We start from the raw sequence: 22,891 nt of genomic DNA, 5'->3' as shown, positions 1-22,891 counted from the left end.
GGAAGAGGCAGGACGAGGGGGGGGCCTCGTGTGGCCCCTGCCTTTTAACGGGGGGCCCAAGGCAATCTGGGAAGAATATCTCACACCTGCGCGCAGGTGTGCGCACAGGCAACCATAGTCCAGGGGGATTCTGGGAGTTGTAGTTTTCCAAAAGAACAACACTTCCCACCTCCCCTCCCATCTGAATCCTCACCCCTTTTTTCTTAGAAAACAGAATGATAATAAACAAAATGAAATAAGATAAATTATACCTGAAGATAACAAAATAAACAAATGGAAAAAAAGAGAAAGCATAAGAAATACGTATAGGGTTGAAGAGATGGCTCAGAGGTAAGAGCACTGACTTTCCTTCCAGAGGTCCTGAGTCCAATTCCCAGCAACCACATGGTGGCTCACAGCCATCTGTAATGAGATTTGGTGCTCTCTTTGCAGGCACACATGCAGCCAGAACACTGTATACATAATAAATAAATCTTACAAAAAGAAACATATAGATGTAGATATACACAGGTTAACATCCACAGGAATCTCATAAAAGCACTAAACCAGAAGCCATAATATGCACGCATGCACGCATGCACGCACGCACGCATGCACGCACGCACACACACAATATTATGAGACAGAACCTTTCATGTTGATGATCAATTGCTGGGTATGGGGGGGGGTGGTTTGTATCCCCAGTGAGAACTAATTTTTCATTTTTGAGTGGTTATCAGTTGGATAGCTTCTGGGTTAGGGATTATTATTCTGGGGGTTTATGTCCAAGTTTTCGCTGAGCTCTGGGACTGAATCTGGTGCAGATCTGTGCATGCCCTATGCATGCTTTCATAGTCATTGTGAGTTCATGTCTGCATCTTGGTCATGCTGTGTTTAGCTCTTGTCTCTTGGATGTTCCCTGTACTCTTTGGCTCTTACAATCTTTCTGTCTCCTCTTCTGCAGGTTCCCTGAGCCCTGAGGGGACGGATTTAATCGATTGGTTTAGGACTGGGTGAGTGTTTCAAGGTCTCACTCTCTGCATATCTGGCTCTGGGTCTCTGTATTTGTTCCCATCTACTGCAGGGGAAAGCTTCTCTGATGATGGCTGAGCAAAGCACTGATCTATGGGTATAGCAGAATGTCATTAGGAGTCATTTTATGGCTACATGAGTTCCCATGGGGCCAACTTGATTAGATATAACCAAATCCTCATACTGGAAGCTTCATTTGGTGACAGGATGTGTATTTTTCCCCATCATTTGGCTAATTCATTTGGATCGCCCTTCATAATATGTATTTATTTTGGTAAGTTTTTACTGTATTAGAATTCCATACTAGTGAAATGCCCCTTAATTTTAACTGTCTCTCCCTGTATTTCCTCCCACAGTCCCCCTCTCCTCCTCCTCCTTCCCACTTGATCCTCTCACTTCTACCCCCTCCCCATCTATGCATATTTTCTATTTTCCTTTCCTTATGAGATCTATCTATTCCCTCTAGTTACTTACTCTCTTCCCACCCTTCTATGGATTGTAGCTTGGTTATTATTGCCTTCATAGCTAATATCTACATAGAAGCAAATACATACCATATTTATGAGTCTAGAATACCTCAGTGTGATTTTTTTTCTAGTTTCATCCATTTCCTACACATTTCACAATGTCAATTTTCAATGTATAAAATTATACATGATATAAATGTACCACATTTTCCTTATTCATGTTTCTGTTGAGGGGCATCTAGGTTGTTTCAAATTTCGGACTATTCTGAATAACACAGCAATGAACATGATTGAGCAAGTGTCTTTGTGGTAGGATAAAACATCCTTTGGGTATATGCTGGAGTGGTGTAGCTGGGTCTTGAGGTAGACTGATTCCCAGCTTCCTGAGGAACTGCCACACTTATTTCTGTAATGGTTGTATGAGTTTGCACTCCCAAGTCGTGTTTCTTGGATTCAGCCCAAAGAATGGCTCCTGTTTTTACATCCTTTCTGTTACTTTATATCTTTTTAGTGGGGAATTGAGACCAAGAATTGTTGATTCCTGCCATTTTGCTGTTTCTGGGTGAGACCATCAAGGCCATCAGAGGGCTGATGCATGTACGGTAAGAAGGAAGTCCAGTTAAACACTACTCAGTAGCCGTATTGATTCAGACAGCTGGAGTCTCTCACCAGGTAGTTTATTTCAGGCATATTTAAGCACAACACAATCTGGAAAAAAAAGTTTCGTGGTGATAATTAACCCAATCCCATGTGCACAACAAAGCTTAGGACATGATTACATTGAAACTCTTTGTAAAGTATGCTTGACCTCTTCCATAAAGATGAGTTCTATAGATTGACTGCATGTTACATTTAGGGGATGAATCTGGTGTGATTTCTCCATCATAAAGACAGTGCGACACCAGGCTGTAAACCACCTGAGCTTCTGTTTTTAAAGAATACGTAATGTCTCCTGAAAAGGTGGGTTTTATAGATTGAGAAATAATGATCAAGATAAGGATATGAGGAGAAGGATGGAGGGGGATGCAGGTGTGGCTTGGTGATACAGATAGCACAGAGGTCACCAGGCCACATAGCATCCATTCTCAGCTTTCTGGGTGGAAAACAGGTTATACATATAATCCTTTGAGGAGACAACTGTGCATGCAAACCATTGCTGGTTGTTGCGGTGCTCATCTGGGAGCCCAAGGACCTCTGTGTGCCTTACCTACAGTTGTTGTTGTGTGTATTTCCTTTCTTTGGGCTTTGCTGGTCTGGAATTATTCCCTGGGTTTTCATGGATATGTTAACCTCCTTGGGTTGTAGTTTGCCTTCTAGCACCTTCTGTAGGTCTGAATTTGTAGATAGATACTGCTTAAATTTGGTTTTGTCATGGAATGTGTTATTTTTCTCCGTCTTTGGTGATTGAAAGTTTTGCTGAGTGTAGTAGTGTGGTTTCTTGGAGTCTGCAGAAATATGTCCAGGCCATTCTGGCTTTAAGGTGTCCATTGAGAAGTCAGATCTTATTCTAATAGGTCTGCCTTTATATATTACTTGGTCTTTTTCCCTTGTAGCTTTTAATATTCTTTCTGTACATTTAGTGTTTTGATTATTATGTGTCAAGGTGATTTTCTTTTCTGTACCAATCTATTTGGTTTTCATTATGCTTCTTGTACTTTGATAAGTATCTCCTTTAGGTTAAAGAAATTTTCTTCTATGATTTTGTTGAAATATTTTCTGTGCCTTTGACCTGTGTTTCTTCTTCTTCCTCTATTACTATTATTCTTAGGTTTGTTCTTTTCATAGTGTCCCATATTTTCTATCTGTTTTGTGCCAGGAGTTTTTATATTTAACATTTTCTTTGACAAATCCATTTCTTTTACTATGTATTTGATGCCTGAGATTGTCTTCCATCCTTTGTAGTCTGGGGGTGAAGCTTACTTCTGTGGATCTTGTCTGAATTCCTAAATTATTCATTTCCAGCTTTCTGTCAGTTTGAGTTTTCTTTATTGATTCTATTTCAACTTTCAGGTCACAGACAGTTTTGTTTCCATCAACTGCTTGTGTTTTTATAGGTTTCCTTTTGGGATTTATTTATTTCTTTTAAGGATATTTATCATATTCAAAGAGGCTGTTTTAAGGTCCTTTTTCTTGTGTTTCAGCTATGTTGGAATATTCAGCGTCTATTGAGGTAGGGTTGTTGGGATGTTTGGAGACATATTGTCCTGGCTGTTATTGTGTTTTTATGCTTGCATCTAGGCATCTGGGATTTGGAAGATTAATTCTAGGTGCTGATATCTGGTCTTGTCTTTGTTGGGTGGATGTTTTGTTTCTTGATTTCTGTTTCCTCTCTTGTTCTTAGGAGAGTGTGGTGACTGTGTGTTGTCTGGGAGGAAAATTTTCTGATTGGTCCTGATTGGTGTGAGGACTGGGGATTTGAGGTAAAATGTGTTTCTGGGTATTGGGACCTGACACTTAGTAATGAGGATGGACTGGGGATGGTAGAGGACCTTCACAGGAGGGAAGAAAGAAGAATGTTCCATCAGAATCTTAGGAATGAGGATGGACTTGGGATGGTAGAGGACCTTCACAGGAGGGAAGAAAGAAGAATATGTTCCATCAGAATCTGCTTAGTTATTCCCATGGGAATGGGAGCAGAAAGTAAGGAGAGGTCACAGCAGGTCTTCTACAGAGCTGCCCTGAGACTGGGAGATTGGGCTTGGAGGAGTGGAGGGAGAGAAGATCTGCAGTTAGCCTCTCTGCTTCCCTGCTCAGAGTGGCCTGGCACTTCCTAAGAGCTGGGACAAAGCAGTGGGTCAGGGGAAAGGAAGTTTGGCAGGGAATATCAGTGTGATCCCCTGGAGATGGGAATAGGAGGAGAAAGGAGGCTGTGATATGTGTTCTGTTGCAGAGCTGGGGGTGAGAGTAGGGATTGGATTCGGAGGAGCAGAGGGAGAGGGAGAGGTGAAGATCTGCTGCCATCAGCCCAACCGTTTTCCTGACTGAAGTGGACTGTGGGTTCCCAGGGAGTGCCTGCTGCAGTTGGGGGCTGGGATGATACAAGAGTTGGGAGAGAGGGACGTTAGGAGGGGAAGATATGTGGGATCCAGTGGAGGTTGGTGTCGGGGAGGCTGCCACAGGTTTTCTACTGTACAGCTGGGGATGAGACTGGGGGATTGCATCTCACGAAGCAGAGGGAAAGGAGGAGACCTGCAGTCAGCCTACAATAGCTGCTGCTTTCAGCAGGGATTGCACAGTGACTGAGTTCTTTATTCAAGCATTCATAACTACAAACTCCCCTCTTAGAACCTCTTGTATTCTGTTCTAAAAATTTGAATAAATTGTGTTTTTACTTTTTGAATATAGGATTTTTAAATATATTTCTGTGGTAGCCCACATGTGACTCAATTTCCACCTGGAGTCCATTCTGACTTAAAACTCAATTGAGTTCAAGCTTGCCTTCTCTGCCTGCCTCCTTGAGGGCTGTGAGAAAGATCTGATTAAGCCCGTGGGAAAGAACACATTATCTACTAAGACACAACTTGGTGTACAGCCGAGGGCACATCCAGACAGAAGAAGAAGACTGCTTGCTCAAGGACAGAGTAGTCTTGTGCTTAGATACTGACTGACTGCTGTGCCTTGTTCTGCTTTTGTGTCTAAGCAGGCTCTGGAATAAACTCAGGGCTGATTTGGTATTTACCAACACACCTCCTGGATCTATCCTGTGTTTTCTGTCTGCTTCTTTCATATGACATTTCCTTAGCCTTAGTGCCCCCACCCCTGACTCCAGGTACCCTAGCAGACTTTGTTGGAGCAGGCTTATACATGCTTCTTGATTTCTTCAATGATCATTCCAGAGTGTTGCTTAATCTACATGTTTGCATATTTTAGGTAGTTTCTCTTGCTATTGAGTTGTAGTTTGATTTCATTATGACCTGATGAAATTAAAGAAGATATTTCTTTTCTATTTGTTTTGTGGCCTAGAATGTGTTTTTTTAAGAGAAGGATCCATTTGATGCTGAGAAGCATGTGTATCGTAGAGCTGTTGCTTACATTGTCCTATAGATGTTGGTTAAGTCCCTTTCTTCTGTGGTGCAGTGTAACTTTGGAGTTTCACTGAATCTGAGTGGTTTATCTATTAATAATGAGATAGACCATTGTCTATTAAGGACAGTAGATATAGAAATCATAGACTATAATTGAGTCTGGAACTATTTTTCCTTCTGCCAAGTAGTGTTTTATGAAATTGAACGTACCCCTCATTATAATATGTAGTGATCATATTGTTTTCTAACTTTTGCCTAAGACTACTTTATTAGAACTATAATTACTCCTGCTTGTTTTCAGCATTCACTTGCTGAATTTATACATGCTTTTCCATCCTTTTGCTTTACTGTCTTTACCAGTGAGTTGGTACGTTTGGATCTTGATTTTTAAATTTATTCAAGTCTGTGTTTTCTAAGCAGAGATTAAGATATTTACATTTAGGAATATTACTGAGAGATATGTGTTGGTTCCTTTTTATATTATTTGCCTTTGTTTAATTAAAAGTTTATATTTTTCATGTGTATGGGTGTTTTGCCTGCATGTTTGTCTTGGGGCACTATGTGTATGCCATATTAGCAGAGGCCACAAAAGGACTGGGATTACAGTTGCTTGTTTGATGCCATGTAGGTGCTGGGAATCAAACCTGGGTCCTCTGAAAGAGCAGTCAGTACTTGTAAGCTCTCTACCATCTCTCCATCTCCAATCCCTGATACTCTTTCTTGAGCTGCTTGGTCTGGTTTGCTGGTGGTATTATTCACTGCTTTTCATTGTTGTTTGTTTTTATTGGACATATTGAGTTTTATTTCCATTAGTTTTTTTTTCTTTTCCTAATTTCAATTTCCTTGATGAATTTCCTCGCCAGGCCCTGAATTGATTTTACTTACTTCATTTATCAGTTTGCTTGAATCTTTTTTAAATTCTTTGATCACTTTTTTTCCATGAGACTTCTGAGTTCTTTGCTGACATTCCAGCCATTTCAGAATGTTTAGATTCTGTAGTGGAGAAGTTGCAGTCTTTTGGAGGAATCATTTTACCTTGTTTTTTTTTTGGGGGGGGGAGGGAGGAGATTTGGGTTTATGAGTTGTAATTTGCACAGCTGTTTCTCCTCATTTGATTTAGGATTTTATTGAGAGCCGTTTTCTTGAAGGTGTCCCTGCTCAGGAATGGTCACAGAGGAGAAAACAAATTGATATTACAGCACAATACTAAACCAATCCAGATACAGAAATACTATTAAAATTAATTAAAGCCAACTGCTGTGCCACCAATAACTATGTACAAACAAATGGTAACAAGAATGTAGTATAAGTGTCTTAGTTATGTTACTATTACTGTGAAGAGACGTAAGGAGCAAGGCAACTCTTTAAAAAAATGTATTTAATTGGGGACTTGCTTCAAGCAGACCGGCATGGCCCTGGAACAGAAGCCCCAGAACTTTATATCCTGATCCACAGGCAGCAGGCATAGAGAGACGTGGCTTTCAAAAGCTCGCACCCAGTGACATACCTCTTCCAAGGAGGACATACCACCTTCAATAAGGACACACCTCCTAATCCTTCTCAAACAGTTCACCAGCCGGCAGCTAAGCATGTAAATAAACGAGCCCATTGGAGCCATTTTCATTAAACCACCACAGTAAGTTACAAAGTTAGAAATTAAAGTAATTGTAATGATAAGTGAATTATATAAAAGTAGAGAGCTAGAAAGGGAAAATGAAGAAAACACATAAAGGAAAGGAAATAGAAAAGCAGAAAAGTGTGAGGGAAACAAAGGGAGCAAATACATAGATTAAAATTAGATGAAGGAAATAACGGTAACAAGAATAAAAATGAAAACCTGAAGGCAGCTGTCTTAGTTAGGGTTACTATTGCTCTGACGAATCACTGTGACCAAAAACAGCTTGGGGAGGAAAGGGTTTGTTTTGCTTATGATTCCATGTATCTATCTCTTCATCACTGAAGGAAGTTGGGATAGGAACTTAAGCAGAGAAGGAACCTGGAGGCAGGGGCTGATGCAGAGGCCATGGAGGGATGCTGCTTACTGGTTTGCTGCTCATAGCTTGCTCAACCTGTTTTCTTATAGAGCTCCCAGGGGTGACCCCACCGACACTGGCCTGGGCTCTTCCCCATAAATCACGAAAATGCCCTACAGCCAGATCTTATGGAGGCATTTTCCCAATTGAGCCTCCTTTCTCTCTCGTAACTCCCTTTGTGTCAAGTTAATGTAAAACCAGCCAGTATGGCAACTTCAAAAACTAAAATAACACCGAGGGGGTGGGGGGAGGAGAACAACAGCAGCAAACGAGAAATGTGCGTGAGTATTTTCTTAGTCCTCTAGTACTGGACTCTTCAGAGAGGCATATGGTAATTGATTAATCGTTGTCTTTCCTCCAGCTCAGCTGGTACTTGAGCTCTGGCCAGTTCGAAGTCAGTTGCCCCTCTGGCCTTCATTCTCTTTAAAAGCTTTGCCGTCTTTGAGTCCCCAGAGCTGCTGCTCACTACACCCAGCTTTGCAGCCTGTGGGTTCTCGCTTGTTACAAAGACCAATGCTCTTCACACAGCCTGGTTGGCTGGTGGCAAAGCTGAGGGCTGCCCCTTAAATGCACCAGAGAGTGAAGGAGAGCAAAGTGCTGAGATATATACTGGAGTGGGAGAGCCGAGGGATCCAGAATTCAGCCTTCTGGGCTCTGTTTTCAGATCCCATCTGCGGTAATCCACTCTGTTGTAGGGAGGAGGATGCTGTAGAAACCATGCCATCCCTTGGACCTGGGCCCCAAATTCTCGGTCCTGTCTGCGGCCATGCACATATGACAGGGAGCCACCCCTAGAAGAACTATCTACTGACTACCACTAACCAGGGGCTCTCGGTTTTCAGTCTCTATTGTTATCCTCAAGCAAGTTGTTGGATTTGCTCCTCACCTCAGGGTGCTGCCATGTACCAGAGTCTTATCCCCCTGCTGTCTAAAGGTCTCAGTGTGTCCATATCTGATTGTCATTCCATATTCCATTATTGTCTCTTGGGCACCATCTCTCCTGCCTGGATCAAGTACCTGGAAAACACATGTGATATGGATGGATGGAAGGACAGATAGTATACTTTATTTTTTTTACATTTAGTTGTTATATGTTTGCTTATGTTCTTATGTATCAAGGTACACGTAGAGAGGTCAGAGGACAAGTTTTGGGGAGTTAGTCTTTTTTTTCCACCATGCAGATTCCCGAGATGAAACTGAAGTTGGTGGGCACCTTTACCTGCTGCGCTGTCAAACGTAGACCCTCCCTCTTTTCTCTTGCTTCCTGGCCCTTTGCACAGGTCACTCCATATGAGTACGTCCAGTCTTTCCTCTTTCTGCCTCCATTGCTTCATGCCCATAACTCTGATTCAATTTCTTTTCCCCTTCATATAGGTGCTCAGATATTTCTTTCTCATATTTCTTGATCTTTCAAATGCTTTTTCACATTAGGCTAACTTGTGTATCTTTTCTGTGTTCCTGTAACACATTCTATATCTTATGGTATTTTTTCATTAGATTGTCATTTATGATGTTATAATCTTTTTCCTGTTAACTTTTCTTTCCTTGAGTACATAGCTTATGTCTTAGGCATCTCTATGTTTTGAGCATCTGTCACAGTGATAAGCACCCAGTAACTTGTTAAATAATTAATTAATTCCATCAGTTAAGGTTTAAGGAAGCGCCTCTTACCAAAACCACTTCATTTCCTGAAATGCCATTTCCTTCACAGACCAATTTTTCTGTGTTTGAACCACCTCCAAATTCTTGTGTCAGGGATTTCCTCTCAGTATTTGAAACCAACCAGTATCTGAGAGTTGAAATTTGTGACAAGTACCCTGGAAGGTTCCAGAATGAAGCGTCTGTGTGAATGATTAAAACAGCAAAGCTGTATATGGCAGGCAGTGAGGAAAATGACAGTAGTATAATGTGTTGTTTTTATTCATATCATTCTTGCCCATTTCTATTTCAGTGAGGGGAACGTGAATAAGGCATGGGGTCATTCCTTTGTTCTCTGAATTGGGTACAGGTGCCTCAGCTCTTCTGGTTCTGGTGGGGTGCTGGCTTCCATTCTTAGCATCAATCAGTGGCTCCCTGAGCTTGAGTTTGTGAAACCAAATTGGCAGCCATGGCTTTGCAATCTATGTTAAAGTTGAAAATACACAAATTGCAAATTACAGAAGGATCAATTAATTTGTTATTGTTAGTTACCATTTTGCAATGAATTTTTTAAAATATAAAGTTCTAATATAGATGTTATCTCTGTGATCAAAATGCATGCAAAGAGTCACAGAAAAGAACAGTGATAGTGGTAGTCTCTCAAAATGTTCCTATGTAACATGGCTAGCATGGGGATTTATATTCAGCTGGAAATATTTCACATTTATTGAATAGTTACTTTGTATTAACTGTTGTGTGAAATGCTTTATATTCGTGATTTCCTTTAGTCTCTGTAATAGCTCTGAGAGGTCCAGAATATTATTTCAACTTCAGCAGAGGAGGGGACTTGGAAGACTCACATCATTAGTTAAATACATGGAAAAACAAGACACAATTAAACCCAGATGTATCTAACTTTGAGGTTCATGGTATCCTGCTGGCTAGTTTTATGTCAATATGAAAGGAGAGGAACCAATTGAGAAAAGGCTTTCATAAGTTATGGCTGTGGAACATTTCCTTAATTAGTGATTGATGGGGGAGGAGGGCCCAGTCCATTGTGGGTGGTGCTACCCCTGGGCTGGTGACACTAGGTTCTATAAGAGAGCAGGCTGAGCAATCCTAGGGAAGAAAGCTAGTAATGAGCACGCCTCCATGGTTTCTGCATCTGCTCTACCTCCAGGTTCTGACCCTGTTTGAGTTCCTGTCCTGACTTCCTACATTGATGAGCTACAATGTGGAAGTGTAAGCCAAATAAGCCCTTTCCTCCCCAACTTGCTTTTCTTCATAGTGCTTCACCACAGCAATTGAAAACCTAACTAACAGTATTCACACATTAATATAAATTTTGTTATGTATGTATTAGAATTCTCAGAGAAACAGAACAGAGAGTCAGAAATACAGAGAAAAACAGACACACAGACAGAGACAGATCAGCTAATGTAATTAAGGTTCAAAATCTGCAGGGTAGAGACCCAGGTAAGAGCCTATGTTGCAATTCGTGTCCACTCTCCTCTTATTAATATGCTAATTTTTTCCACTACTGCTTTCAACTTCCTAGACAAGACCTACCTATGCCACTTTATTCAGTCTCCTGATAGGAAATTGAAAGCTTAACCTTCATAGAAACATGTAGAAGAGATTTCTGGGTATTGTGATCTAGCCAAGCTGACCCAGTGAAGTAAGTCTCATGGTGTCTATAATTTCTGTTTAGTGCAAAAGTCTTTAATGATAAAGCTTTTAAAGAGCTTATTTGAGAAATCATTGTATGCAAAGTGCCTCTTTGAAATTTCTAAATTGATATATAAATGAACTTCCTTGAAATATAGAATATATATATATATATATATATATATATATATATATATATATATATATATATAGAATATTGATGTTTCAAAAATTGTAGTGTATATTTAGAAATTCTTTATGTTGAGAGAATAAAAGTTAATGGAAAATAATCCAAGGAATTTGAACTTTAGTCCAGAGAAAAAGAGATAAAATAGAGAAAAGTGAGCAAAAACCACTCATTATGCCATGAGGATATATTATATGGATGATGGTGATAGTGTCTTAAGGATGGTAATAGTGAACATATAAAATTTATTATGTAGGACTATCAAATATGCTGTCTGGGTATTGGAAGAAAATCCAAGACAGTCCTACATTAATAGGAGGATTTAAAGTAAGATTAGATGATCAGTATTTCTTCCTAAGACCTGTTCTATCAGGAAGCCAACCTTTTCTGAGTTCCCAGTGTGGGGCTCATTGGTTTGCATTTCACAAGTCACTGCTAGGGGGGCAGAAAGCTGTCACATGTGCAAGAGGTGGGGACTTCTGTCTGTTGCTGTTCATTCAACTCATGTGGTATTGTGGGTATGATTTGGGTAGTCTGCTGTAGTGGCCAGTTTGTCATAGTACATACTTCCTACAGTTTGTGTCTAGCCTTCTTCCAAGAAACTCAGAGCCTTTTTGTTGATTATTTTGCCTGTTGGGGTTCAGGCATGATGCCGTCCTGCCGGCTGTCACCTGGCAAGATGCATTCAAGCAGTACCCTGGCCAGCCCAGGGTCCTATGGCTGCTACGTCACTATGTAGTCTGTACACAGGTGCAAAAGCCCCCTTTCAGAGACAAGCTCCATCCGTTCCTGCTCTCTTTCCCACAGTTCCTCTGTAGAGGTAGGTAAGTCTCTGTGCCACCTGTCTCTGTCTCTTCGTCTCTTTTTCTCAGACTCTCTTTTCTGCCACACCTGTCCCCAGAGACTGGCCTTCCCCCTCCACTCCCCTCTTTCCATTCTCTTTCTCTCAATAAAAGCCCTCCACATGAGCACTGTTTGCATGGGGTGTCTGTCTCTCACTCGCCATGGACCGCTAAGGTCCAATCTCAGACCTTATCGTAACATTGCCTCTCTTTTTATTTCAATGCACATTTCACATAGTCAAAATGTGTTGGGTAACAGCAGAGTAAAGTGTCTCTGGGGAGGTTTCAGAGGTTCCAACCGTAAAGTGAAGGAACTAGAGTAAGTTTCTAAGAAATACGTGGCATGTAATAACTGTGGAACTGCTTGAATGCCTGATATGTTTTTCAGAAGTTCATTGTGTGCAATGTTTATACTCTGTAAGGTAGGTTTTATCTCTGTTGTATAGCTAAAGAAACCAGGGATCCAGGAAAATTTGACTTTCCTCATTTCATACAGCTAAGTGATATACTAAGGATGGGATTCTAAAATCTACCACCAAATCTGATATGCTTTCCAGCAGCATGCCACATTTTGTAGAAATTATACTCATATTTGTTATGGAATATTATTTTAAGATGTATTAACATTCATTTATGCTATGAAATATTTGTTTACTGATGCAAAAAATGTATTGCATTTATTTATGTTGCATTTGTTTAACTCTTTGAAACTGTCATTTTGCCTGTCTAAAGCACCTGATTGGTCTAATAAAGAGCTGACTGGTCAATAGCTAGGCAAGAGAGAGAAATAGATGGGCATGGCAGGCAGAGAGAATAAATAGAATAGAGAAAGGAAAAGGGGCAGAAGAAAAGGAGAGAGGACGCATGGGGCCAGCCACATAGCCAGCAACAGAGGAAAAAGTAAAGGAAGAAATATAGAATAAAGATAAAAGCCCAGAGGCAAAAGGTAGATGGGATAATTTAAGATAAGAAAAGCTTGCTAGAAACAAGCCAAGCTAAGGCCAGTCATTTATAGGAAAGAATAAGTCTCAGTGAATTTATTGGGAGCTGGGTGGCAGGCCCCCCAAAGACTAAAGAGTAGAACCAACAAATTACACACATTTAACTATATAAATAATAGTTACATGTGATAAGAGATGTCTAGTTGGGATTCTGTGCCCTCCCCCATTAGTTGGCAATTTCACTTAAATCGCCTTCATATATGTATATATATTTTTAAAAGTTTCTATGGTATTAATTTTCCATACTATCTCTCAGATGTCCCTTAGTTTCAGTTGTCCCTCACCATATTCATCATTCTCCTCTCCCATTTTCTTCCCTATTGATCTTCCCATTTAGAACCCCCATGTATCCATAGTCATCTATTTATTCTCCTTTTTAACTATAATAAGTTACTACTAATAATAATTCTCTTTTTTATATAATAGCTTCATTGTATAAATGTACTACATTTCCTTTATCCATTCTTCTGTTGAGGAACATCTAGGTTGTTTTCCAGGTTCTGGCTATTATGAATAGAGCAGCAATGAACATGGTTGAGCAGGTGTTCTTGTGGTAGAATGAAGCATCCTTTGAGTACATGCCTAAAGAGTGGTATAGCTGCCTGCTGAGGTAGAGTGATTCTTAGCTTCCTAAGGAAACACCACACTGATTTCTATAGTGTCTGTCAGAATTTGCACTTCTATTAGCAATATATGAATGTTCTTTTTACTCCAAATCCTCAACAGCCTGAGCTGTCACTTGTGTTTTTTATCTTAGCCATTTTGACAGGTGTAAAATGGAATCTCAGAGTCATTTTGATTTGCAATTCCCTGATGGCTAAGGATGTTGAACATCTCCTTAAGTGTTTCTCAGATGTTTGAGATTCTTCCATTGAAAATTCTGTTTAGATCTATACCCCATTTTATTTTTTTAATGTTTATTTATTATTTATTATGTATACAATATTCTTTCTGTGTGTATGCTTGCAGGCCAGAAGAGGGCACCAGACCTCATTACAGATGGTTGTGAGCCACCATGTGGTTGCTGGGAATTGAACTCAGGACCTTTGGAAGAGCAGGCAATGCTCTTAACCGCTGAGCCATCTCTCCAGCCCTCTATACCCCATTTTAAATTGTGTTATTTTTGTTTTCTTGATAAGTAGATTTTAGAATTCCTTATATATTTTAGATACTGGTCCTATGTATCAGATATGGAGTTGGTTAAAAAAAAAAAACCTTTTCCTATTCTATAGTCTGATGCTTTGTCCAATTGACAGTCCTTTGCCTTACAAAAACTTTTCAATTTCATGAAGAAGTTTCATTTATGTTGATCTTAGTACCTGTGCTAAGTCTTCAGAAAGTCTTCCTGTGCCAGTGAATTCAAGACTATTCCCCACTTTCTTCTGTCAGGTTCAGTGTACCCGGTTTTATGTTGAGGTCTTTGGTCCATTTAGAATTAATTTTTGTGCAGGGTAATAATTGTGGATCTATTTTGGTTCTTCTACATGCAGCCATCCAGTTTGACCACTATCAGTAAAGGTTAGCAACTGACCTGTCATTTACACCTGCTGGGAGAGGGAAAATCAGTTTTCTCCAATAGTGACACTGGCTATAGCAACTACTCCAGGGCAGATTTCATGTTAAGGAGTAGTTGGCCAACATATAAATCAACTCAACAGTTTTTTATGTGCTTTTATTTGGTTACAGTTTTTTTGTTTTGTTTTGAATGTTTTATTTTGTTTTGGGGGGAATTTTGTTGTATTGGGCTTTTGTTTTTTGAGAAAGAACTTAAATTTGTGTAGTTAGGGATCTGGGATGATTTAGGACAGGGGAATAATATGGTCAAAGTATATTTAAATTTACAATTCTTTTATATAATAAAAAAAGAATAGCTACAGATGTTGGATATGGGGCTAGATGTGAATGATGTTATCACAAGTTCTTCAAATTACAAGGCTGCCCTTAGGGACATTTATATAATAAACATCAGCTGAACTGTGGGAGAGAGGCCCCTGTGTGCTGGAGACCTCACAAGGGGATTCTTTGGGAAGGTGAGGTAGGAAATAGAATTCAAGAGAAGAAGCAGGGAGATTGGTAGGATGTTCTCAAAAATTCAAAATAACTGTAATAACAGATTATTTTGTTTTCTCTGGGTAGCTTGAGCACATACCATCTCACAAATGCTCTCTTCTTGCAAGTCAGACTTTAAAAGAGCTATTTGTTTTGGGCAATGTCCTTGGAGATACAGGGGCCCAACATCTTTGTGCAGGTCTGCTGCACAGAAAAGACACCACTGAGAGTCTTGTGTAAGTTCTTGTCCTGGGCTTTTTCCTGGGCTTTAACCTTTGGGAGTCGGTTGGACTCTCTGCTGCCTTCCTTACTAGCTGCCCTATGTTTCCATTTCTCCAGGCTTTCTGAGTGTCCCCTTTCTGTTTTCTTTTGTGTTTATTTTTTTATGTGTGTTGGTATTTTGCCTGCACGTATATCTGTGTGAGTGTGTAGGCTCTCCTGGAACTCGAGTTACAAATGGTTGTGAGCTGCTGTGTGGGTACTGGGAATGAACCCAAGCCCTTTGAAAAGAGTAGTCAGTGATCCTAACTGCTGAGCCATCTCTCCAACCCCGGACTGTCCCCTTTCTGCAGCTTGTTGTAAGCATCTTGCCCGGGTCCTCATCTCTACCCAGAGCCTGACAGTACTTCTGCTGCTAATTCATAATACCATTGGAGCTTTGAGACTAAAATGGATCTGTGAAGGAGTCAAACAGCCTGGCAGTTACCATATCTGACATGAGTATCAGGAACAGTATAGGCACAGATAGAGTTCATGATGTTACAGCAGCCACTAAAATTAAGTTGTTTTTCTGTTTTTGTTTGTTTGTTTGTTGTCCTGGTGATTGAATCTCTAGAGGAAGCAGAGTGGGAGTGGGAGAGAGGAAGAGAGGGAGGGGCGGGAGGGAAGGGGGAGAGAGGGAGAAGAACCAGCTCATGTGGAGGGAGTAAAGCATCCCTGACCCTGAATCTCTGCTGTTCCCTGCCCAAATGGTCTTTTTCACATGGCACTCAAGATTTTTTTCTAGTATCTTTTTCTAAATGACTCCTAGAGTGTCCCGGAGCAGACGAGACGATGACATCCTCTTCTCTATTGTATATTGGCATGTTGTAGACCTGTTACCCGACCAGACTGTGTTGTCAGGATGTGTGCATTGCATTCTGTATTAACCACCATTGAAGAGACCTTGATCTCAGTGGTGATGCTTTAGGCGATGAGGGTATGCAGGTCCTGTATGAAGGATTGAAACACCTCCACTGTAAACTACAGTTCTTTTTTTTTATGGTTTAAACAAAGCTGATTTTCTTTTTTTTTTTATTGAGAAAAAAAATTTTCCGCCTCCTCCCAGCCTCCCACTCCTCCCGCCCTCCCCCCACTCCTCTCCCCCTCCCTCTCAAGTCTGAAGAGCAGTCAGGGTTCCCTGCCCTGTGGAGTGCAAAGTCCTCCCCCCTCCATCCTGGTCTAGGAAGGTGAACATCCAAACTGGCTAGGCCCCCACAAAGCCAGAACAAGAAGTAGGATCAAAACCCAGTGCCATTGTCCTTGGCTTCTCAGCAACCCTCATTGTCCGCCATACAGTTCTTATGGTGAGTACCAGGAGAGGCTGTGTTCTAGGCTGCATATAGGAAACTTGGGATAAAATTAAGTTCTCTTGTTTTCTTCCAGGATTAGGGAGGTCGGTTGAGACAGTCTTGCCACAAACACCAGGCTGACTTTGGATTTGGTATCAATCCATCTGCCTCTGCTTCCTGAGTACTGGAATTAAGATATATATCATCATGCCTAGTGAAGTTGATTTCCTAATTTTTTTAATGTTTGACATTTTGATTGCAAAGGCACAGAAGGAAGATACTTGAAGTTAAAGACAAGCTGTTTCTATGTGGAATTGGAAATAATTGCAGGGAAATAATGTTCTTTCTAGGTATATTTACATATTTGTAATATTTGATGTTTGAATAGTTATATCACCAAAATAGATGCACAAATAATTCAGTTTACAACAAATGTTTGATGACTATAAAGTTCAAATCGAGATACATTGTTTCTAAATTTATAAGAACTCTAGAACTTTCTAAATATTGACTAAACTTTGAAAAGTAATTGAAGGATTTGAATCTGTGCAATAACTTGATCAATGTATGGAGGACTGGTACGATGAATTGCTGTGTGATATACTAGGAAATTTTATGAAGTGTACCCATTACATGAATTTTCTAATGATTTCTAAGAGTTGAGCATCTGGTGACCCTGTAAGGTTTCTCACCGGTATAGATTCTGTGGTGATCTTGATTTGTGTGATGGGAAAAGGACTTGTCACATTATTGACATTTGTGTCTTGTCTTTGGGATGAATTCTCTTATGCCTAGTGAGGCAGGAGCATCTGTTGAAGCACTTTCCACATTCCTTAGAGTTGGATTGCCTCTCTTTATTTTGATTGCTTATATAATGCTTTTCTTACCTCTGGTCATGAAATATACCTGATACCAAAATCTGGATAGAATCTTGTATGTCTCCTGTGTAAATAGGTCTTGTGTTTGATGGGAACACAGAATGACTTCGCCATGGCTCCAGTGGCAAGCAGGCCTCCACCATTGGCACACTCCTCACCCGCTCCATTTCTTCCTTTCTGTCCTTCAATAGCACATGGCTCATTCTGCTTTTCTCTCTCCCAGTCTTCACCACATACTGCCTTATCATAATAAGGCTCACATGCCCAGCGCCACAAGGTGCCAGATGTCTCCGCATTGGCCTAAGAACCCTGACCGGCTCGTCCCCGTGTGAGTAGAACTGCATCAGGCGAAGGCAGCTGTCTTCCCACCTTGTTTTCTTTCTTGAATCTCTGCTCCTTCACAGGTTGGTAAACTGTCATCTTACAGACACTTGTGGTGGTGCTCTTTCCTCTGTCCTCAGCAGAAGGGAGAACCTAATACTCCTAGACTTAAGTGAAAATGACTTCAAGGATTTTGGAGTACAAAGGCCGTGTGATGCACTGATTTGTCCAGTGTGTAAGCTTGAGACATTCTAGTAACTCATTGTTATGGGCAAAGTGGGAAGGCAGGCAACAGGATAGCCATGTTGGATTTTGTAAGAAAAGCTGCAGGTAAAAAACGGAGCTGATTGGTGGTGGCGCTTGCCTTTAATCCCAGCACTCGGGAGAAAGAGACAGATCTTTGTGAGTTCAAGGCCATCCTGGTCTACAGAGCTAGTTCTAGGATAGCTAGGGCTCTTACAAAGAGAAACCCGGTCTTGAAAAAAAGGAGAAATTTAGGGCAGGCTAAACCTAGGCAAAATGGCAAAGTAAATGAAATTACCAATAGACTCCTGCTTTCCTTAGATATGAACAGGAGCAGAGGCAGGTAATAGGCAGTTTGTCTCTCGTTGCTAAGAGAAATCCTATAGTAGAAAAGGAACATGGGACCTGGGTCTTGCTAGGTTTGGCTCAAATTCTAGATCTATTATTGACTATGTAATCAAGATAACTTAATCTCTCTGAGCTTTAGTATCCTTACTTGTTAAATGAAGACAGTACTGTTTTCTGACTACTTGAAGTCAATATGAGGCTTGAATTGAAAACTCAATTGTGAATGTCCCTAGTATGTATATGTAGCACATAAGAGGTTCTACATGTTAATCCAATTGCATTTCTATTACTTCTACCTGCTAGCGTGCTAATGCTACCATTTTGAGTATCTTTGAATCTCAAGGGGGATGAAAATGTCCTGGTATGACTTCAGGTAGTGGAGATCTCAGCCTTCTGTGATCCATCTGCCAGCTCAGCAGGCTGACATGGCACACACAGTCATTTTTAATCACAGTACAGCTATGCTCCATTGGCAGCTTACCAGTGTCCAGGTGGCCATTCGTTTCTTTTACAGACCAGTACACGGAATGGAAAGTAAAGGCTTAGTATAAGAAGTCCGTAGTCGAAAGCCGCTTTGATAGATTGAAGCAGGACTGAATTCAGCATAAAGACCTGATTGCAAGCCTGCAACAGAAATTGCTGCTCTGCTAGCAAAGTGGTGTCTTTTGGTTTCAAAAGCTCGAGAGTGCTTATTACCAGCCAGAGAGAGGGAACCGTGCATAATGTGATTAAGTCTTGAAGCCTAGGGACTTCTGTAGTAGTGTTTTAATAGAAATGTGAATGGAATATTTATTGTCGATATTGATATAACCCTTACTGCTTCTTTAAATGTAGAGTAGCCTAACAGTGACGTCACCCTATAGCTTGTGTGCTACAATAAAGGTTCTAAATAACAGCAAGGAGAAATTGTTTTGTTGGGATGGAATGCCATTATGTGTTTCTGTGTAAATTGTGGTGCCGTTTCTTACTTCACTTGTGCTTTGTCTTTTAACAAGCATGCTTCTACTGTATTTCAGGCCGACTTCTCAACCTTTATAATCGGGCACACAGCGAGGGCAGAGCAGTGTGCAATAATGTTGAATGCAAAATGAAGGATCACACAGAGTAGCTATAATTTTCTGACCTCAAATTTTGAGCATTAGAATATATATAGCAGAGCTGAAATCAGTAGAAGAATACATAATTATCCAAATAGGTGAGAAAAAGATATGGATTATTTAAAATGATTGGCTGGAATCAATCCAGGAGTACCCATTCTAGAGGATAATTCTGTGGGAAAGGGATTTTCTATGAGCAGTTGATCAGGGTCTGAATCTTACTCTTCAAACTGTATTTTTCTCTGTAAATATACTAGTACAAATCATTAGAAAGTACTTAGAAAGAGGTCCATTAGTAATGAGGGTATCTAGGGGAAAGACAAGAAAACAGATGGTCTTCAGTAAATATTAACTAAGTTAGTCAAAGTGGCTCACACCTGTAATCACAGCACTCAGAAGCTCAGGCAGGAAGATTGCAAGTTCAAGCCCAGCCTAGGCTCCATAGTGAGATACTAACAACAGAAAAGTTAAGTATCTAGTTGACATTCCAGCATGGCTAGGTGAAGGGCTCCAAGACGCTGTGCGTAGGTGAAGGGCTATGGGAGTCAGAGACTGCTAAGGGAGAGTGAGGGTCAGTTTCCTTCAGAGACAAGCCCTCGAGTAAGTTGTCTGTGCCTAAGTAGTCAGCCCGACATATACGTATAGAGAATAAGAATATGGATTTAAGAAGGACTGGGGGTACAGGAGGACATAGAATGGGGAAGGAGGGGAGAGGTGACAAAAATATATTATACTCACATATGAAATTATAAAAAAACTAAAAATGGGAAAAATGTAAAAGGCTAAATATTTACAAAGTTAAAATTGTATCCTCATAATGACAAAGCTCACATTAAGTCAAACATTTCTATAGGATTGGAAGAGAGGATGTGTTATGTGGGTTGGGCCTAGAGGTTGGAAATGGCTTAGTGGAATAAAGTCAGGTGGGCAGAGGGGTCTAGACTGATGTGCAGGGTATGTGTCCTGGTCCAAGCCTGGAGTGTTAGGAGGAGATCTGGTGGGGCGGCAAGGCTGGATGTGGCATGAGACGGGCCTGACAAAGCCTAGGGATTAGTCGGACTAGGCCAGGGTACTGAATGTGGGACCAGACTAGAATTGATGGGTGGGAGGAAACAGGAGAGGAGGATTGGCCATTGGGCTAGGTCCTGGAGAAGAAAGTGCAGGATAGGGTTGGGTGAAGTTGCACGTGGCATGGATCATTTTTATTTGAAACGGGGTCTCGCACTATATACTCCAGTAGTCCTAGTTACCCTGGAACTCATTTCAGTCCTCTGCATCAGCTTCTCAAGTGAGCCACCACACCAAGTTAGAAGGCCCACTGCCCAGAAGTTTATAGGGGAAAAAAGACATGTGAAGTCATAGTATAGAATTAGAGAAAGCAGGTAATTTTTATCTATCATTTTGCCTTGTTTTAAACTAGATACATTTGTAGAGCAAGAAGTAGAAATGGGGCAGCTTCCTGAATCCAATGGGCTAGTGGCACAAGTTATTAGACAAGGCAGGGAGGGAACACCAATTTTGTCATTTTGAAAAATTAATTTTTATTTGCCAGTTTTATGCATGTGTATAATGAATTTTAGTCCTCCTTGCCCCATTAAACTGTCTCATCTCCCATTCTCCCACTAAAGCACTTATTTCCTACAAATTTACTTCCTACTTTCATGGTTTGTGCCTGACCCTCTGAGGTTAATAGGCTTGCCTGCATGAGTAAAGGTGGAAGGTGGTTAAGCAATTTAGGAGTAGTTGCATAACTGAAGAAAGTAACCCCCCTTCCCTCTGCCACCCTTCCCCGTTAGGAGTCCTTCAGAGAAGAGCTGTGGCCTGATGAGCCCTTCCCCTTGGCATGATGAAATGTGTGGGGTCCTTGTGTAGGTGGCCACAGCTGCGGTGAGCTCCTGGGTGTGCTGATCATCAGTCCTCCGACTCTGGCGTCTGTCCTTTATTTTCCTACGTTCTCTGTGATATTCTCTGAGCCTTGCAGCATGGAGGGGGAGTGTGTGTCTCTGTGTGTCCCATTTAGAGCCTAATACTCCACAGTCACAGGAACTTATTTTTTTGCACTTTGATCAGATCCAATGTGAGTCTTTTTATTACTTGCCATTAACTGCAAAGAGAAGCTTTTCAGATAAGGACTAAGAGCTACACTTATGTATAGGTATGAAGACGTATATTTAGATGACAATGTGATTCTATGTCAGCTTAACAAACCAATATTAGTAGGTTCTTCCCTAGGGCCCAGGCCCTCCCCAGTCATGAGTTCTTGGCTAGGTTTACAGTCCCAGCATCCCCACCTGTGGATTGTGCGTTAATTAATCAGAAAATGTATGGTTACTCCTAAAATAGCCATGCCACTATTGAACCAATGGGCATACCTAACCAGATGGGTCATTATTGGAGTTTGCATTGGTTTGCTGCTGGGAAGAACTGTTTATGGCACCTTCCAACACTGCAAAAGCTAGCCAGCAAAGAGGAAGCCTCCAAATCAGTACCAGTGTGTGGTGTCTTCAGCAATAAGGTCTTGCCATTGAATTCTGCGGGGCAACACAGGACAGCAAACAGAAATAGCTTGCATTATTTGGGAAGGGGTCTAAGGAACCCTCCTCTCAAACCATTTTATCCTTTTTGTTTGTTTGTTTAGTTTTGGTTTTTCAAGACAGGGTTTCTCTGTAGCTTTTGGTTCCTGTCCTGGAACTAGCTCTTGTAGACCAGGCTGGCCTCATACTCACAGAGATCCACCTGCCTCTGCCTCACAAGTGCTGGGATTAAAGACGTGCGCCACTACTGCCCAGCTCCATTTTATCTTTTGAGACTCAAGGGAATGGGGAAACATTATACCTTATACTTAAAGAGTAGAAAAGCTAACTGAGCGGTAGTGGCACATGTCTTTAATACCAGCACTCAGGAAGCAGAGGCAGGTGGATCTCAGTGAGTTCGAAGCCAGCCTGATCTACAAAGCAAGTTCCAGGACAGGCAGGGAAGGGCTATTACAAAAGAGAAACCTTGTCTTTAAAATCAAAACCAAAAAATATTAGAAAAGCTACTACAGGCATCTGTTGCCGTAACAGAAGATTTTTTTCTTTTTCACGGCAATGACACGGATCATTTACATACACATTTAGTAAGATAAAAGCTTTAAAAATGAGTAAGCCTGGACTCAACTGGTAGTTTTCAAGGAGAGCCCCAGAGCTGACTGCATGAAGACTTTCTCTATCTTGAATCATCCCTAAAACTTGCAGAGTATTATTTTCCAAATGTGTTAAATTTTGTGGAGGATACAAATATGAAATAAGCCCCTGTGATTGCTGTCTCTTCTATAAATCCATCTGTCCACTAGATAGGATGCAGCAGGCAGAGGCACCTTAATGCAAATAGCCCCAGCAATATTCCATACACATAGTACAATATGTCTTTTATTCTGCTGTCATAAGAGCCTTCTAATCTAGAAAGATGGTATTCAGGGGAATTGTGATTAGCAACACTGTCAGACAGACTTTTCAACACCCAAACCATGCAGAGAAACAACAGAATCAATC

At 40.9% G+C, this 22,891-nt stretch overlaps 1 protein-coding gene across 1 annotated transcript in view; it reads left to right on the top strand.

Moving 5' to 3' along the window:
- The window catches only part of Vsig1 (V-set and immunoglobulin domain containing 1), a 160,010-nt gene that overhangs the window by 60,035 nt on the left and 77,084 nt on the right, over nt 1-22,891 (top strand). Inside the window, exons 7-8 of the mRNA XM_026789341.1 lie at nt 944-992; nt 1,990-2,080. Of these exons, the coding sequence (XP_026645142.1) occupies nt 2,074-2,080 (7 nt within the window). The 5' untranslated portion in view covers nt 944-992; nt 1,990-2,073. The remainder of the gene's footprint in view (nt 1-943; nt 993-1,989; nt 2,081-22,891) is intronic.

Source organism: Microtus ochrogaster, unplaced genomic scaffold (genome assembly GCF_000317375.1).
Source record: "Microtus ochrogaster isolate Prairie Vole_2 unplaced genomic scaffold, MicOch1.0 UNK17, whole genome shotgun sequence".
Taxonomy (NCBI): Eukaryota; Metazoa; Chordata; class Mammalia; order Rodentia; family Cricetidae; genus Microtus; species Microtus ochrogaster.
The sequence above is the reverse complement of the archived record's forward strand: the minus strand, read 5'-3'. Positions and strand labels throughout refer to the sequence as shown.